Source organism: Centropristis striata, chromosome 21, assembly GCF_030273125.1.
Source record: "Centropristis striata isolate RG_2023a ecotype Rhode Island chromosome 21, C.striata_1.0, whole genome shotgun sequence".
Taxonomy (NCBI): Eukaryota; Metazoa; Chordata; class Actinopteri; order Perciformes; family Serranidae; genus Centropristis; species Centropristis striata.
The window spans coordinates 12833589-12852967 of record NC_081537.1 but is presented as its reverse complement, the minus strand read 5'-3'; the positions used below and the strand labels follow the sequence as shown (position 1 = coordinate 12852967).

At 36.3% G+C, this 19379-nt stretch overlaps 1 protein-coding gene across 1 annotated transcript; it reads right to left on the bottom strand.

Annotated features, from left to right (window-relative positions):
- Nucleotides 1-440: 440 nt before the first annotated feature.
- On the bottom strand, nt 441-14740 carry si:ch211-180a12.2 (uncharacterized). Its single transcript, XM_059324996.1, has 13 exons — nt 14502-14740; nt 11550-11876; nt 10508-10801; nt 10020-10325; nt 9142-9252; nt 7528-7689; nt 5312-5626; nt 5162-5212; nt 3827-4081; nt 3389-3736; nt 3022-3294; nt 1966-2241; nt 441-708 (listed from the first exon to the last, which is right to left on the bottom strand). Exons 1-13 carry the CDS (start codon nt 14551-14553, stop codon nt 677-679), a joined length of 2802 nt encoding a protein of 933 aa, XP_059180979.1. The 5' UTR covers nt 14554-14740; the 3' UTR covers nt 441-676.
- Nucleotides 14741-19379: the final 4639 nt, after the last annotated feature.

Genomic DNA, 19379 nt, shown 5'->3' with positions numbered 1-19379 from the left:
GTAAAAAGTATGTGTGCAACATGTACGAAAGCTGCTAGAGCACAAAATACACAAATTTATTTAACATATAAGGAATAAAGACTGTTTCAGTATATTTATTTGTCAAGTTTTTGGTAGCTGAATAAACTGAGTTAAGAAAGTTCTGAACAAAACAACATCTCAATTACTAAGTTAAAGCATGCAGCTACTCTGCAGTGAAGTGAAGCTCTTTGTGGTCACAGTGCAAAAACAGAAGTGTATTTTAAAATGAGAACTTATTTCAGTGGTTGACCAACAACACACATGGAACGGAACAAGAGAACTACCATAACTTCGCATGTTGACTCAGTTTCACAGACAAAAGCAAAATGCAAAGAGACGTCTCACTAAAAATGTATTTATAGATTTTTATTTTCCAAAGCAGATTTAGAAAAAAGAAAATCCACAGAACTGGATTATTATTGTAAAATTCTTTGTACAAAAATATGAACATTTGTAAAAATCATTAAGTTGAAAAAAAAAAAGAAGTAATGGATGACAGATTAAACATATAAGGTAATAAATAAAGACCAAAACCACAACATCAAAGACAGTTGGATATCCTAAAACATGACTACTACTTTATATTTACTATGGAGACATAGATTTTAGATATATTATATGAGATTTATGAAACAGAGAGGCACTCTTGCACACATCATGCGGAAGAAGATATTTCCTCATTGGGCTCTGAAAGAAAACACACGAGATCAAGTTGAAAAACTAAACATGAACAAACTTCCTGTTGAGTGTCATATTTACTTCCTTTAATTTCATGTTTACCAAAATTACTTTTGTTGCTTATACCTTTGAGACAATGGGCCCCTGGACACAAACATGCAGAAGGCCCCACCACCCTACATAGGAGCTACACACATATACTTTTTTTGTTTTTTAGGATTTTTGATGTTGTTTCGTGCATCTTTGTAGTTGTTTCATGTCCATTTTGAGTTTTGAGTAGCTGTTTCATGGTCATTTTGAGTCCTTTTTGCTAACTCTGTGCCTCACTCCTGACATTTTGTGTCTCTTTGTGGTTGTTTTTCACCTGCTCATAGTAGTTGTGTGTTTCCTTGTGTCTTTTTGCAGCTGTTGTGTATTCATTTGTAGTAATTTGGTCTTTGTAGTCTTTTTGTGTCTATTTGTAGTCATAATTTGTTTCTTTCTGGTCATTTTGCATTTCTGCATTCTCATACATGCATGCATCTTACTTCAGTAAAAGTACTAATACCGCACTGCAGAATTACTCCAAAAAGTCCTGTATTTATTTAACTTACTTCAGTAAAAGTACAAAGGTATTAGCATCAAAATGAACTTAAAAGTAAAAGTACTCGTTATGCAGAATGTTCCTACTCAGATTGTTTTATATATTCCAAATACATTATTGTATTATTATTAGGGCCGGGACTCGATTAAAAAAATGTATCTAATTAATTAGAGGCTTTGTAATTAATGAATCGAAATTAATCGCATTTTAATCACATATAAATATTTGACCTGAGAACAGTGAGAAGTAATTTTTTTCACATGGATTTTTAGTATACCATTGAATAATGACTGAATACATAAGCTTAAGCAACAAAAATATTTTTTATTTTTGTTCAAGACCAACAGACCAGTGCAATTTTTGCTAGTCCACGCTAGCTACCACACTATAATAATAATAATAAATAAAAATGCAGAATAATCTTAAATAGATCCTATTTTTTCATGTTAAATCTTGACCTGAAAAGTAACTAGAGTAGAGTACTTGTACTTAGTTACATTCCACCACTGGTCATAAGTGTTTCTTTGACATTTGGCAGATAAAGGACGGGGGGCCCCTGACACTTTGGGCCCCGGGGCCTGTTAAGTAACCAGTAAGATTTTCTGGCTCCATTAAGGATTTTTCATGACTAGACTCTGTAATGTGTGCATGTATGTTTATGTCGGATGTTTGCAGCGTGTTACCTGTCCAGGTTCGATAAACAGGAAGCTGGAGTGCAGGGTGTGTGATCTCCACGCACACTCTCAAGCGCGCTTTCTCATTTTCTCTGGGCCCCTTCCTTAGGTTGACTCTGTTGATGTGCAGCGCTCCGGGGTCTTCCTCTGTTTCTCTGTCACTGTCCTCTTCCAAATCTGACTTTGTTTCCTCGTCCCTGTCGATGTTGTTATTCTCTCCATCAACTTTTTCATCAATGTACTCTATTCCCTCAGTGTTCGGGTCTGTGACGGCAGATTTGGTCTCTGTAAAGTAACAGCAAAAACAAACATGAAGACAGCACCAACACTTGTACAGCTTTTGTTAAAATTGTGTTAAGGTTTTAGGAACAACCATTCTTTACACAGGACATTTATATATATATATATATATATATATATATATATATATATATATCTATGTATCTATCTATATATATATATATATATATATACACTACCGGTCAAAAGTTTTAGAACACCCCAATTTTTCAATTTTTTATTGAAATTCAAGCAGTTCAAGTCAAATGAACAGCTTGAAAGAGTACGAAGGTAAGTGGTGAACTGCCAGAGGTAAATAAAAAAAGGTAAGGTTAACCAAAATTGAAAGATAATGTAGGCTACATTTCAGAATTATGCAAGTAGGCCTTTTTTCAGGGAACAAGAAATGGGTTAACAACTTAACTCTATGGAGTCTTGGGCTATTTTGTCCATTTTTGAATTCTTTTCATGTCTTTGTAAGTCATTTTGTGTCTTTTTGTGTCTTTTTTGTCATTTTTGTCATTTTGTGTCTTTTTTTGGTCATTTTGTGTCTTTTTTTAGTCCTTTAGTTCAACATAAAATGTGATTTTGAATCTTTTTTTATTTTCAAAACACTATCATGCTCAATAAAGAATTGTAAATGTTGCAAATGTGCATTCATTTCAGAGTAGACATTAAACTGCATCATTTTCAATTAAATTCTGGAAAAGTTGGTGTGTTCTAAAACTTTTGACCAGTAGTGTATATATATATATATATATATATATATATAAATATACAGCATACTTATTGCATGTCCATTCTTCCGTCTCTCCAGCGGTCTGTTTGTTTGACTTGGCAGGCCTGTGGACCTCTCCAGGGCACACACGCTTTTCATCTCCCTCTGTCCGTCGTCTCCTATCTCCTCTGTCTCATTGGATACCAACGGTGTAAGAGTGGGTCCTCCTGCTGCCCAGAGTAACTTGACCTTAGGGTGACCTCCCTTCAACAGGAGAGAGAACACGCCGACTCCTTCGCTGCTCCAGCAGACCGAGAGCGATGGAGGAATGGAGGGAGCAGCTAAAAGCATACAAACAGAAAGTATAAATACATGAAAAGGAATAAAAGCAGGGTTTTTTTCTATAAGTTTAGATATTATAAGGATGATTTATACCAATGTCAACATTTGTCCAGTGTTTCTCAATAGGCTCGTGGAGAGAACAGTGCTCCACTCTACAAATAATCCCTCCTCCTCTCTCCTTTTTCTCCAGATTTGCGGTCCTTCTCCTCAGAGTGGCCGTGGCTCTGTAGAGTCTGGGGTCAGTCTGTATGGGGCCCCACATCTCTCCTCCCTCTATCGCCTCCTCTTCTCTGTCATCTTGCTCTCCCTCTCTGAGCTTCAGCCAGGTGACCGAGACGTCCGGAGGGTAGAAATCTGTGATTTCACATCCAAGAGTCAAAATCTGACCCGAGGAAGAAGTGGAGCTGACGATTTCAGACACACTCGGCCTCTTGATGAACCCTGTTTGGGAAAACAGAGGGATTTGGGATTTTATGTCATTTTTTTAACGTACCTTCAGATTGGGATGCCTTTTCTTTGCCTCTCTCTTACCTCTCGTCTCACGTGTGACAGGCTGCTTCAAGGCGATGTGGTGGACACTGACCCACACTTTAGTGCCTCCCTTCTCCAGTTCACTCCGGGGCAGTTTACACTGGCTAAAAGCTGAAAAGAAACCTTCAGAATTGGGCCGAGGGGAAGACGAGGCCTGGGAGGCCACAGGGCTCAGCTCACTCCCCTGACAGAACCAGCGGAAGGTAATGACGTCCGGATGGAAATGTGTTGCCCGAACTGTCATGCTGATGACATCTGGAAAACAGGAATTGCACAAATGTAACCTCTGACGACGCCAAACTTATTATAAAGAAAATCAAAGCATATCTGAGGGATGCAAAACCGAACTGTGAAAAAACATGACCACAAAAGTTGTTGCACCATTACCTTTTAAGTCAGCCTTATTGAACCATTGTTATTAAACGCTGATTGTGAGGATACAAAGGTGGTCAGTAAAAAGGAGACCATCTATAAGCATTGCTTGACACTAGAGCCCAACAGATATATCGTTTGACAGATATTATGGGCCGATATTGGCCTATCAAAGGCATATAGTTATTGGTGTATATGCTGTCTGATATATGCAGTTATGAAAGCCTTTTTTACACAATATATATTAAATAAAATGTTGCTTGGTGTGATTTAGAAACGGTGTTGACTATTAATGTTTTTATTATTCTTCAAATAGTCGTCAATTGAACAGTAATGATGTTTGTTTAGCTATTTATTTTATTCCTATTTATTCTTTATTTTTTCAGTTATCATTTATAGAATTTACTGACAATGTAGTACATTGTTTGTATAATAATATATAGCAAAGTTAAATATTATTTAATAAAGTTTTATGTTTGAGAAAGCAGCTCTCTGGGTACATATGCAGAGTGGTGAAAAATCAGTGCACCATCCACATAAAACAGTTCTATTTTCATTTCAGTTAAATTTTTTTTACTATCACCGCCGCCATATCAGTTAATCATTTAATTTTTCCCCTCTAAAATTAGTATAAGCATTGGTCTCAAAAATCCCATATCGGTCGGGAAAGAGTCGCCTTGGTAGAGAAGAAAAAACAAATCCCTTTTACCGCTACCTTTGTTATTAATGTTTGATTTGAAAATGTCTTTTTTGCAATTTAGGAAAATAAAATAATGCAGGCAATTAAGGTACTTTGGTCTGTGTTAAAAAGACACTTGCTTTTGAAAGAAAATATTTGCTGATTTCATATTATTATAAAATCTTCAGATGGAAGAAAATGTCAATGTTCGAACGACAAAATACAGCGAGAACATTGGACCAGGAATGATTCACATGTATTAAACTTTAACAGAAATACATTACCAGAGTCATTTGGAGTCTCTGCCAGCTGGATTTCTGATACTTCTGGAGCAGCTAAAAGACAAAATTTACAAAAATGCCCATTGAAAATAAATGCTTAAAATCATAAAAAAAAAGTACAGGCAAAGTGAATAAGAGAAAATCTTTTCTTACACAGGATGGTAAACTTCTCTGACACCCTCTCCACCACGATCTTATCTTTGCCCATGTAGGACACCTGACACTTAAACACCGCCGCCTTGTGGATTGAGATCCGAGGGATGAAGGTGAGCGAGGAGATCAGCTGCTGAATGCCGGCTCCGGACGAGTGCAGTGGCCCCTGAGTGTGCAGCTTGTAGTAACCCATCTCACCTCTGGAGGGCAGCAGAGGGCCTTTCTCTGACGCTGGGGAGGTGAGAGTTAGACCGTAGGGCAGATGGATGGTGGTTAGAGGGTTATAGAGGCAGTTAAAGTTAGCTTTGGAGGTTCCTATGTGTGTCAGGTTGTAAATTGTTAGCAGAATTAAGTGTAAAAGAGAAAACATGGTATATTTTAGGAGTAGTTGTCATACAAATACAGCTGAAACCTCTTATGGTGATCACATCTGTACGGGTCAAATTCCTTTCTTTATTTCTTATGCAGATTACTAACTTACTGAAACAAATATGGTACTGTGTATATTTTAGATGCACTATAATATAATATAGTAGGTCTACTATTCATAAAGTATAGGTTACTTTAGTGCAAATTATAATCTGGCTATAAAACAAAGATGTATTGTGCTTTATAAACACACCTTTTAGCAGCTCATATGTTACACAAGTGACAGTGACTTGCCAAAATAGTTTGGCACAATACTCGTACACAAAACCACAAGAAGTTCTTTTTCCTGCTTTGTTTTTTGTACTCATCAAACTGATAAGACAAACATGCCAATCACTGGGCTTTTGATTTGGCTGCTGCAAGTAGTGTCTTATCTAAAGTATGGACATGAGTGGTGTAATCTTGTCATCTAACTCTCATAGTAACTTATCTTGACTTGTATATGTAACTCATCTTTTCCCACACTGATAGTAATCACATGTAGGGAAGACCGGGCACACTATTCACTCCAAATATGTTTTATTCTACATAGATCGTTTATAAATGCAGGTGATTCATGATTTAGTATTTGTGCCAGCCAACCCAACTGCATTAGAATCTGCTAATCGCACTGTATAATTATAGTTATAAGCACTCATAAATATTTAAAATGCTTTATAACATATACTTTTTATCAATTAATTTGATTTTTATCAATAATGCATTTTAAATATCCTTAAAATGTTTATATACAGGTAAAGTAGAACTGTTTCAGATATTTCAGATACTATAACTTCTCTTACAGACAATAACCACTAAGAATCACATTATAATGTAATAAAACTGTAATTAAAATGCAGTATAAATGTATTATGTATTACAACTATAATAATTATAATAATATAATAAATGATGATCCTTATTGTAACAGGATATTATGTATAAGTGTATTATTGATACTTATGAGTCGTTACAACTATAATATACAATGGTAATAATCTTAATGTAGCTTATACCTATGTCTATTAACAAGAAATAACATACTTTCTATTTCTTTATATAACACAGTTCATGTGTAAATAAATATATAATTTTTAATGCTATTAAACTGAAACCTGCCTTTCAGATGGCTTAACAATATAGATGAGTGTAGATCAAGAAAGGCAACATTATTGTTTCTGTGAGTTAACTGACTACAAACTTTGTGATCTCCACTATCATTCAAACTTAAGTCCTGTGACAGAAGGAACCAGTAATTAGAAACTCTTGCTAAATGACATTTATCTTATGGAGAGGATTACCTTCTCCCTTCGCCTTCAGAAAGATAAATGTGTTAAGCTGTGGTCCAAGTGGGTTGAATATGTTAATGTGGAACAGACAGAAGTACTGTACGGATGACCCTGTAATGCTGTTTCGTACTGTAACATTGTACTATGTTTTATTGGGTCTAATGATTAGTTTGTATTACTTATATTTCATTTTGAAACTCCATGGTGGATAATTTCTTTTTCTTTTTTCTATTTGCTCTTTTACATATGTCTACCTTTCCCAGTTTGTTCAAAGTTCTCAAATGTAATACGTTTAACTTTCTGTATCTTGTTTCTTGTTTTGTAAACAAAAAAACTTGATTGTGAGTGGCAGAAATACTATTGTATATTGTCTGAAAGTAAGCACTGTATGATAATGCTCTCACAAAATAAAAAAAAAAAAAGTAAAAAAAAAAAAAAAAAGAAACTCTTGCTAAGTGGTCAAACTTTGCTAGACAGGGACAGAAGAATTCCCCAGTGGACGTGTTTAATGCCTCCTACCTGTGAGTGAAGTGTCAGAGATAGGGGTGTCATTGAGAAACCATGCAGTCTGGACTCGGTCCACCCTCCTTCCCTCAATGCTCACAGTCACCCTGCCCTTTTTACCTACAATCACGCGTGGAGGGAGGATGATCCCTGAAACATTCAGAGACTTCTGTTTCTCTGGTGCGGGGAGAAAGAATGGAGATAAACAGGTCATTGGGAGAAAAGGGCAGCTGAGGTGGCAGCTGTTGTGCAATATTTACAACATTTCAAGCATGCTTTCCTCACAACCGGCTGGACGAGTGCTTCCAGTTTAGTGTATTTGACCTGGTAGTTGGCAATGTGATACGTATATGACAGTTTACTTACTATGGCAGAGTTACTTCAAAAAACAACACAGGCAAGGTTTTGGTTTCAAGGAAAGACGCTACAGGGGAGTGTACAAGATATCACCATGAGATGATCATTTACATCAACACAAAATGTTATGTTATGCAACAAGCCATTATCCATTAAAATTTGTGCTATTTTGCATAACTTTACAGATCATAAATCTGAACATTGCACACCATGCTTTCGGGACTAAAATGTCCTATAGTGCATAAAATGTCCTATAGTGCATTTTGCGATGGTGCCTACTTGTCAATTCTGTCTGCTAGCAAACAATAGAACAATGCTTTTGGGCTGGCATGCACTATGAACAGGGTAAAGAAGCCATTAGTCATTTAGTCAAGACTAAAGTGGATAAAGGCAAGAAGATGTGATGCATCAGCAGGAAGAAAGAAACTGTTTGATACTGACAGTATGCCTAATATTACTTGTGGAGCAAACACTTGGTCGCTAAGTGAAATGTCAGTTTTAGGTTCAATATATTTCTGTTAGTTAAGCAAAAACATTTGCTTTTGCATTTGACATTATGCAACTTGTAATGGAATGTGGATGAATTGGAAAGCTATGCAGCATTATTTTGCAAGTGACTTATTTAGCTAAAACAGTAACTTGTCCTCTCTGGAAGACAAAGGGTGGTGAAATAATAATTTGACATGCTTTAATGTTTTTTGCAAGGCATTTTGTTAGCATTTGGTTGTATATTACGTGTGAGTGAGAGTGTCTTCTCTCTAGTGGGTGTGGATTTGCACTCTGCCTCTATCACACGTTTTCAGAAAAGTTCATATTTGAATATGCAAATGCAGCATTATCTAATGTAACTTTTGGTAAATTTAAGAGATATCTACAGAGAAAAATAAGCAAAGAGTAGTAAAATAAACACCTGAATGTGTATTCTGGATGTTTTCTTTCCACTAGTCTAAAGGAAGGAATGTTATGGAAGAAAAATAAGCTAACATTTTTAAAAATTGATCAGTGAATTCTTTGTGAAATAGCTTTACCCACATATAGTTTTAAATACCTGTGGATCTCCAGGTATATTCCCAACATGGGGATCAGGACCACACATGAAAGTGGTCACAATATGATTATGTTACCCCAAATTATGTTAATTGTTTCTGGCATTTAAAAAAAAAAATCTTTATGTAGTCTTTTTTTGTGAAGAAATCCATACTATGACCCCAACATGTAATGAGGCTCTTGAATGTACTTTGCTTTGGCGTGTACTGCTGCCCTCTGACTCACCATCCCTTCGCCTCCACGAAAAGCCAAAGCAGAGCAGGAAGACCAGCACAAGAGAAATGCACATCAAAGCCACTGATGCTTTGGCTGATTTAGTCAACACTGGCGCCACATCTACAAGGAAATAGAGTGAGAAAAATACACATGACTGCACTGAGCAAGCATCAAGATCAAGACACCACCTTTCAAGTAAAAAAATATAAAAAAAAACCCAGAATGATCGCATGTCTCAACTGGGTGTGAATTGTACAGTGGTGGAATGTAACTAAGTACATTTACTCAAGTACTGTACTTAAGTACAATTTTGAGATAATTGTACTTTACTTGAGTATTTCCATTTTATGTAACTTTATACTTCTACTTCACTATATTTTGAGGCAAATATTGTACTTTTTACTCCACTATATTTAGCTGCCAGTTTTAGTTACTTTTCAGTTCAAGATTTAACATAAAAACATAATTAATATGAAATGTTTGCTAACATGTTAACATGTTTTAAATTGAACATCATAAGAGTATATTAAGTAGTAAAAATGAGCCCTACCTTGAGAAAATTAAAGCGGTCCGTACATAAATGCATCAAAAATAATAACCCACCAATATATTTTTAGAATATATAAAACAATCCAAGTGGGTCCATTCTGCATAAAAAGTACTTTTACTTTTGATACTTTAAGTACATTTTGATGCTGATACTTTTGTACTTTTACTTCAGTAAGTTTTGAATGCAGGACTTTTACTTGTAGTGGAGTAATTTCACAGTGTTGTATCAGTACTTTTACTTAAGTAAGAGATCTGAATACTTTTTCCACCACTGGAATTGTACCTCGTGTCTGCTCTACTTAGAAGCATGTAGAGAACTTGTCTTGTAAAATAAATACCTTGGGGGTCCAGTTCCTCTAGGTATGCTGAGCCAGTGGCTGGTTGCACAACCCCAGGTTGGTTTACTGCACATTCCACCTTCCCACCTTGCTCCCTCTGCTCTGGGCTCAAAGTATAATAGTGTTTGGTTCTGTAGGTCCCATCCGGGTTCTGTTCAGTGGCGGGGGGCTCAGGGAGAGCTGTGCCATTTTGAAGCCATGACACAGACACTTCCTCCGGGTAGAAATTCTCCATGTCACAGTAAAGAGTGAGAGGAATGTTTTTGGAATGCGAGGGCACAACAGAAAGTTTAACAGAAGGAAGATCTGAAAAGAGGCAAAGAAAACATTGAAATATTTTGCCCTTATCAAAAGGCTTAAGCAGACTTAAAAGATAACCTGATGTTTTCACTTTGAGCTGTAATGATTGATTGAAGTGGATATTGCAGTTCTACATGTCTTGAGTCATTGTGCAAATGTGGAAAGTCATGAGCCCTTGAGTAACTCACGTGTAATATTAAGTTGGAAATCCAGCTCTTGAACGGTGCCATTGTGTGACACTTTGCAGCCAAAGGTCACATTCTGGTCCTCACGTGAAGGGAAGTAAGTCAGGTTGCCTTCAGCCGTGTAGTACCCATCTGGAGTCTGTTCAGCTTCAACGTGGTAGGGATGCCAAATCACTTGCCCATCTCTGGTCCAGGAGAAAGAGACATTGGCAGGGTAGAAACCATCGGCACGGCATTTAAGATGGTTCTCTCTTTCTAACACCATCCATTGCTGAGGGATTGACAGAGTTGGGGAAGCTAGAAAGAAATACAAAAAAGTCAGCTTTCTACCCGCTTCAAGGTTCAAATGTAAGTAAGTAAGTGAGTAAGTAAGTAAACTTTATTTATATATCACCTTTCACAGACAGAAGTCACAAAGTGCTTCACATAAAAATCATACACATAACATAAAAATGTACACTACTGGTCAAAAGTTTTAGAACACACCAACTTTTCCAGAATTTAATTGAAAATGATGCAGTTTAATGTCTCAGTGTACTCTGGAATGAATGCACATTTGCAACATTTAAAATTCTTTATTGAGCGTGATAGTGTTTTGAAATTAAAAAAAAGATTCAAAATCACATTTTATGTTGGACTAAAGGACTAAAAAAAGACACAAAATGACCAAAAAAAGACACTAAAAGTCACAAAATGACTTACAAAGACATGAAAATAATTCAAAAATGGACAAGACTCCATAGAGTTAAGTTGTTAACCCATTTCTTGTTCCCTGAAAAAAAAGGCCTACTTGTATAATTCTGAAATGTACATTATTTTTCAGTTTTGGTTAAGCTTACCTTTTTTTATTTACCTCTGGCAGTTCACCACTTACCTCTGTACCATTTCAAGCTGTTCATTTGACGTGAACTGCTTGAATTTCACTAAAAAAATTGAAAAATTGGGGTGTTCTAAAACTTTTGACCGGTAGTGTACATACAAGTTTTAAAAGACCAAAACAACAGCAATTGAGTGCGCTTAAATGTGCAAATCAACGAAGACATACCGAGGATACTTAGTGTAACGTTGCTGTAGTGAAGCAGTTTGGAGTTATAGCTGACTGTGCACTCGTACACCCCCTGCAGGTCGAGCCCGGCTCTGAGGACGGTCAATGAAAAGTCCCCGTTGACAAACTCACTGGTGTCCCAACTGAAGCCTTTCTTTATTTGCATTGCTGATTCTTTGAAGGAGGCGATGTCAGAGCCATTTCTTATCCAGCTGGCGTTGATGAGAGACTTGTTTATTTCGGCCCCAGTTACAGACAGAGGAAACGACACATGGCAGGGCAGAGTTGCATTTGTGTCGGGGCTAGCCTGTATTTCACTTGGAGACGCTGCAATCAGAGAGAGAAAGTTTAGATGGTGAGAAAATAAAGAGGCTTCGCTGAATAGCACTCATTCACTCACTCTTACTGCAACACATGGTGGAGTCTGTGAGAACTTTTTTGTGAAATGCTCCTTTAATATTTATTAATGATTGATTTTGATGTTTAACGGCAGTTTAAATTTAATATACTTTGCTTTCAAACTGTTTTTTTTTTAGCAAGTTTTATATCTTGGGACAAGCTAATGTGTAATGCTAACTAGTACCCTTCATTTATAGCTTACATTGTGTAACTCTTTTGCTATTGATTTCCGTCTAAAAGAAAAATTACACAATAATCGTCTAATAATTGAAAATTTTAATCAATATGCAATAAAATCCACCTTTGGACTCAATAGTTTTGCTTCCACAGTCTTCCTTTGGCTTCTGTGAGAAGTAGCTAATGTTGGCTAATGTTAGCAAACATAGATAGATATTGCTGAGTCAGTTAGCTGACTTTGCACACTTCTCTGCTTTCACTAGTTAGCTGACACTACTTTTAAACAGATAAGAAAGATTCATGTGGTTTTATCACAAAAGTAAAACAAAATCCATGTTGTTCCATATGTTCACAGGATCATATACTCCTCAGTTCAATATTCTGTTAACACAAACAACACTCAGTGTGTTCGGGTCAAATTTGATCCATTTCCAGTTATCTACATTTTGTTTGAACAAGTTTTAAAAACGGCAATATAGAAGCAAAATCAATGCACTTTATTTGATCGTGTACTGGCAGAGAAGAGACTTAGTTGTGTGTACATTTTCCTCAAACTCTTGTTTTAGTTGAGTTTGATCTATAAAATAACTCGATATGCTAGAAAAAGGTGTCCAAGTCAAATCCACTCGGCCTATAGACAAATGCAGAATAAAAGTTGTGGTGGTGGGAAACAAAAAACCTCTTTGATGGCCTTTTTCAGGTTCCCATTATGTTCTATATAGAGTTGGGGAACCTACGACCCTTTATCATGTTCTCATCACAAGTCAATCTCCTAATAACTACCATTAGAACAATACAAGAACAGGCATATAACTGCAACAACAAAGGTCTCAACCTGGGCAAAGAGTACTTTTCCACTTTTTTGTGAGGCTTTTTTCCTGTCGAGGGTTTGAGTTTCAGGAAATCTTCCACTTCGCATTCCTTCTTTTCATGCCTTACCATAAATCAGTAAACTCAGTATACCTCCTTGAATCAGTGTAAATATAAAGCCTTTCAGCCCAGTCCGTCCAACCAATCAGCTTAATAAGTAACTATGGTACAATAAACACTTGTTGGCAGGTATAGAGTCTGGCAACAGTGTCAAGTGTTTATGTTGCACCTCTTGTTAGGTGTGATAGATTGACTGATCATAGCAGGTTGACGGGAAGGAAGAGATGAGAGTTGGGAAAAAAAGACATGACTAATGCTTGACTTTGGTGTTTACTTTTGATTACAAAGGTACAAATAGTCTGAACCATTTAACAGTTGACATGATCAACAAAGCACTACTTCAACCTATGGTCAGTTAGATTAATGAAGTCATTAAAAACTTAATTTGGAGAAAATAATTATGTGATTGTCTGATAATTAAAGTATACTTTTCATTGCTTGTAGTCATGGTAATTATGATACCTTCCGCAAGGTAAACAGAGAAGTGTGCCATCTTCTATGTAAACACAGTTTGAGTAATTACTTAACTTTAGTCTTTTTTTTCAGTACCAGTAAATTATTAGATTGCAGGTGGAAATACCATAGTCAAAAATTCTCCATTACAAGTACAAGCCCTGCATTAAAAATACTCCATTACTAGTAAAAGTCCTGCATTAAAAATACTCAGTTATAAGTGAAGGTCCTGCACTAAAAATTCTCCATCAAAAGTGAAAGTCCTGCACTATAAATACTCAGTTACAAGTAAAAGTCCTGCATTAAAAATACTCAATTACAAGAGAAAGTCCTGCATTAAAAATACTCAGTTACAAGAAAGTTCTGCAAGCAAAGTGCAAACTAATCATTCACAGAATATATTAAAGTGTAAGTCTTACTCTAACATTGTGTTGTTTTATTTATACACCACCACTAACAAATACACATCAGCTCATCTTATTATAACATTGCAATGCTGCACGTTACATGTCATCACATGTATTGTAATATAGGTTTCAAGGGAAGTTTTGTGAGATTTTCATGTGCGGTTTTGGCTGAATCAAATATCAGACAAATCACGGCACTTCCTTACATTGATGCGAAAAATATTATAAATCCAATATTAGCATAAAGCAGTCCTATTAATTTTATGTGTAATTGTCATATTGCCCAAACCAATCATGCTAACATACACTGTGACGTTTACCACGAATCAACACAAAATAAAGGTCAAGTATAAGCTGACAGCGACATGTCTGAATATGACCGACATCTGTGCTGTTACACAAACCACTATGAGCTCAGACGGACTACTAATGATTTTCAATGGGACTATAAACTGTAAAACCAGAGTCCATCTGGGACAGATCGGTATCAAAATGTCCAATTTCACCTGGTCAGCTCAAACTTTGGTGAATAAACAACAATGCAGCCTTTGTAACCGGCCTGTGAGTGAAATGACACAATACTCACCATGCTTTATGAGAGTCAGGAAGACGACATAGACGAGGACTTTACACCGCATGGCCACGCTTGTCTTGAGAACAACTTCTTATCATCTGGCCCCCTGTGCTGTCTTATATAGAGCTGTGAGGTGACGGGGGCGGGTTTGTCCTGCCAGATGGGAAATAAGAAATATTGTCCCGGGGCCTCGGTGAAAGGAGGCCCTTGATATGTGTATGTCCTCTTAAATAAGCGAGCCCTAGAGGACTGATAGAGCGAGGAGAAGGAGGGAGATGTGCAGGGACACACAAGTGGACAAATAGGTCACTTAAAATTCAGAAGGGCCTCTGGCCAACATTTTGGGGCTACTTTACATTGGTGCAGTGTTGCCATGAACAAACGGAGAGGGTGATCCTACTGAGCTTATGTGGGCAAACACTCAGGCGAGACTAAAACTCTTTTCTATGTGGGGAAAAGTTAGTGTGCTGTTGAATCTGGAGAAAAGGAGGATAAAAACAGGATAATGGTTCTTTTTCCCCCCTCTGTACACGCCATATCTCTCAAAGTAACTCCTGCTATGATCGCTCGCTCTGATTGAGGTTAATTTTTAGCCAGAACAAGTGTTTGATGTTTGGAGGAAATGGTGTTGTCTGTTTTATCTCCTTCTGAATATTCATTAACTTGTTTAAGTTGTTTGCACTTTAATTGGTGCAAACACACATCAGTTAGTTAACATGTTCATTTCTCATTTGGAGATCACACAGCATATCTGTATTCCCGCTCTGCTTTATTTTGCTTTACATAGAGACAAAAGTGAGACTTTAAAGTGGTTGAAAGAGGTGACTGATGTGTTCCCTTTCCCCGTTTGTGTTTGGTACTTTGTGTTCTCTGCGATTCGTCATGTTTTCTCTCCTTTCTTTTTCTGACACTTTCATTCCTTTCATCAGGCCGAGAGATTGATGCACTTCAGGAGGGCCGAGAGGAGGAGGGACATGTGGGTTTAATGGAGGACACACCAGCTGATGGAAGGACAAAGAAATAACTCAACTATTGTGCAGATTTTTCCATGATTGTCATGCTTTAAACATGTGTGGAAAGTAACTAAGTACAATTAAAATAGTTAAATACTGTACATCAGTGCAATTTAGATGCACTTTACTTGAGTATTTCCATTATATGCTACTTTGTACTTTTACTCCACTATACCTCAGAGGTAAACATCGTCCTTTTCTACTCCATTACGGATCAATATTTAATAATTAAATCAATTGATCATCTATTTTCTACTTTATATATAATTTCCCTCCGGGGATCAATAAGGTATATCTGAGTCAAATTCTGTATAAAAGAAAAATAAAATGGCATTGTTATACATTAGATTACTACCATCATGTTGACTACTTTAAAATGCTGTTTAAACGTACATGTAAAAAAAAAAAAAAAAAAATCAGTATTCATGTTCCAATAATTTATTGAAAATATAACTTTCTAAATATGCACAGGTTGCCTCATGAGAATGTTCACTCTTGTTTACATTATGCTCATGTACTTTTATGTATGTAATATTATTTTTTTTTTATGCAAGACTTCTACAACCCCCAATCCAAAAAAAGGTTGGGGCAAGGCTTAAAACGTAAACAAAGAGAAAGTGATAATATGCTAAAAGTTTGTGACATACACTACTGGTCAAAAGTTTTAGAACACACCAATTTTTCCATTTTTTTAATTGAAATTCAAGCAGTTCACGTCAAATGAACAGCTTGAAATGGTACAGAGGTAAGTGGTGAACTGCCAGAGGTAAATAAAAAAAGGTAAGCTTAACCAAAACTGAAAAATAATGTACATTTCAGAATTATACAAGTAGGCCTTTTTTTTTCAGGGAACAAGAAATGGGTTAACAACTTAACTCTATGGAGTCTTGTCCATTTTTTGAATTCTTTTCATGTCTTTGTAAGTCATTTTGTGACTTTTAGTGTCTTTTTTTGGTCATTTTGTGTCTTTTTTTAGTCCTTTAGTCCAACATAAAATGTGATTTTGAATCTTTTTTTTACTTTCAAAACACTATCATGCTCAATAAAGAATTTTAAATGTTGCAAATGTGCATTAATTTCAGAGTACACTGAGACATTAAACTGCATCATTTTCAATTAAATTCTGGAAAAATTGGGGTGTTCTAAAACTTTTGACCGGTAGTGTATGTTCAATTCAGAACCGTACAAAGACAAAGACGTACAAAGTTTATTTTATGTTCGAAATGATAAACTTTTGTTTTCTGTAAATATACAATGAATTCTAAATGTGATGCATTTTTACATAGCATCCCAACTTTTTTGGGAATCAGGGTTGTACTTGAAACAGAGCATCTTTGCATTGCTGCATTGCTACTAAAGTAAAAGTTCTCAAAGATCCTTAAATCAACATGTATAATCGTGTATATACTGTGTTTATGTTTTTGTGTCAGACACAATGAAGCAGTTTATCTGCATACATAAACTGTTGAATTTTGTGCCTTGTAATCAGAACTATGACAAAAATGTATATGATTTGAATACTGCGAGATTACATAAGAACATTCTTTACATTTTGCAATGTGTACATAGTCAAGGTGAACTAGGCTTCATTGTCAAGTCCTTGAAATGGAAGTTTCATCTGAATATTGCAGATTTTATTTCATCTTTGAAGGACTGACATTTATTCCGTCACTACAAATATATATTGGTGGACAAAATGAGTATGTGTTGATAAAGTCAACTGATTTTCACTATTAAATGTGTTAATTCTTTGGAAACCATGGCTTACTGAACAGACCTACAAAGCACAGGCCAAGGGGCACACACTCTGCTTCTGTAGTGTTGTTTTCCTTTAAATCATTAAAACTTGAGTGTAACGCTGTAATGCTTGTAGTAGAAATTGTTAGGTGAAATATGGTGAATAATTACAAACTAAACTAAATTCACTCATTGATTAATGTATTCATTATCCTAAACCACGTATCTGAACTTAGGTTGTGAGGGGATGGAGCCGATCCCAGCTGATACTGGGCGAGAGGCGGGGTACGACCTGGACTGGTCACCAGACTATGGCAGGGCTGACGAGCTTAACTATATGTACATTCAAATTGCACTAAAGAGATAAAATTGCGTACTCAAGCATTGTTTAAATAACTGAGTATGACCTCTTAATGAAGGTGTGGTAAAATGTTCAGCATCAAGCATTTCAGCACTGACAACTCCTGATATGAATAGTCCTCTGGACTTCAAGAGGAAGAAGATGCTTCCACAGCCACTTCTGATCAGGGGGGAGGTGGTGGAGGAGGTGGAGGACTACAAATACCTTGGAGTGGTGATCGGCAACAGACTGGACTGGAAATCTAACACAGAGGCTGTGTACAAGAAGGGGCTGAGCAGACTCTATTTCCTGAGGAAGCTGAGATCCTTCAATGTGTGCAGCTAGATGTTGGAGATCTTCTACCAGTCTGTTGTTGCCAGCGCCATTTTCTTTGCTGCTGTGTGTTGGGGCAGCAGCATCAGAGCCAGCGACACCAACAGACTTGATAAAATTATCAAGAAGGCTGGCTCTGTACTTGGTCTCAGGCTGGAGACTTTTGAGACTGTGGTGGAGAGGAGAGCACTAAACAAACTGCTGGCCATCATGGACAATGATCAGCAGCCTCTCCATCACACAGTAGAAAGACAGCGGAGCACCTTCTGCTCCAGCTCCGCTGTCATAGGGACAGATACAAAAAATCTTTCCTTCCACATGCCATCACACTGTACAATAACAAATAGTCTGGTTCATTACATACTGTCTATGCACTTTATGTGTTTTATATGCACACTGTTCATTGCACCTTATTTGTTTCATAGCACCAACATTTTTATACTGTATATTCATATTTATTCTGCACTGGAATTCTATTCTACTCCTTAATACATACTCCTTCTTTAGACACTTTATTTTTTATTGTATTTTTATTGTATTTTTTATATTTTATCGCTTGAAGTATGCCTAGGTTGTTCTTTTTATTTAATTGTGTTGTCATTGTCTATGTGTGTAATGCTGCTGCTACACTATAATTTCCCAGCTTGGGATAAATAAAGTCTATCTATCTATCTATCTATCTATCTATCTATCTATCTATCTATCTATCTATCTATCTATCTATCTATCTATCTATCCATCTATCTATCTATCTATCTATCTATCTATCTATCTATCTATCTATCTATCTATCTATCTATCTATCTCTCTATCTATCTATCTATCTATCTATCTATCTATCTATCTATCTATCTATCTATCTATCTATCTAGCCAAGGTGAGCTTTTCCTCCGAGTTACCAGTGTATTGTCTTTTTCAAACCAATCTTTTTAAGTTGTTGTGAACAGTCTTAGAGAAGATTTGATTTAAACTTTATGGTGTTTTGTTTTGCTTGGTTGTATTAGGTTGAAAAGTCTTTATTTTACACACAGTTATAAACAATAATTGATAATCAGTAATAAAATGATTCCAAACCATTGAGAGAAGTGTTGTCAAGTGGTGACTTTCAAGTACATCAGTTGTTGCAAAGGGGTTTGGGACAAAGCCTTGTCTCTTTCAGGAATCAAAACACACTACATGTGTTATATTAGAACGTGGGCATTAGTTTCATGCTAGCTGGCGCGCTGGGGGTACTTGGCACTTCTTTCGTTCCACCAGGACATCGGGTTGCTCTCAGACGGGGCTGGGTTAGTGTCAGAATGTCAGAAATAAAATTGTTTTTATTAATGTGTTGTTTAGGCTACGTTTTCTAATGCACTTTTTATATTTCCAATGTAGGGCTACATAGCTAGTTTGAGTTGTTATGAAAGGCACTCGATAATTTAAATGTTTTGTATTATTTATCATTGATAATAATATGATCATAAT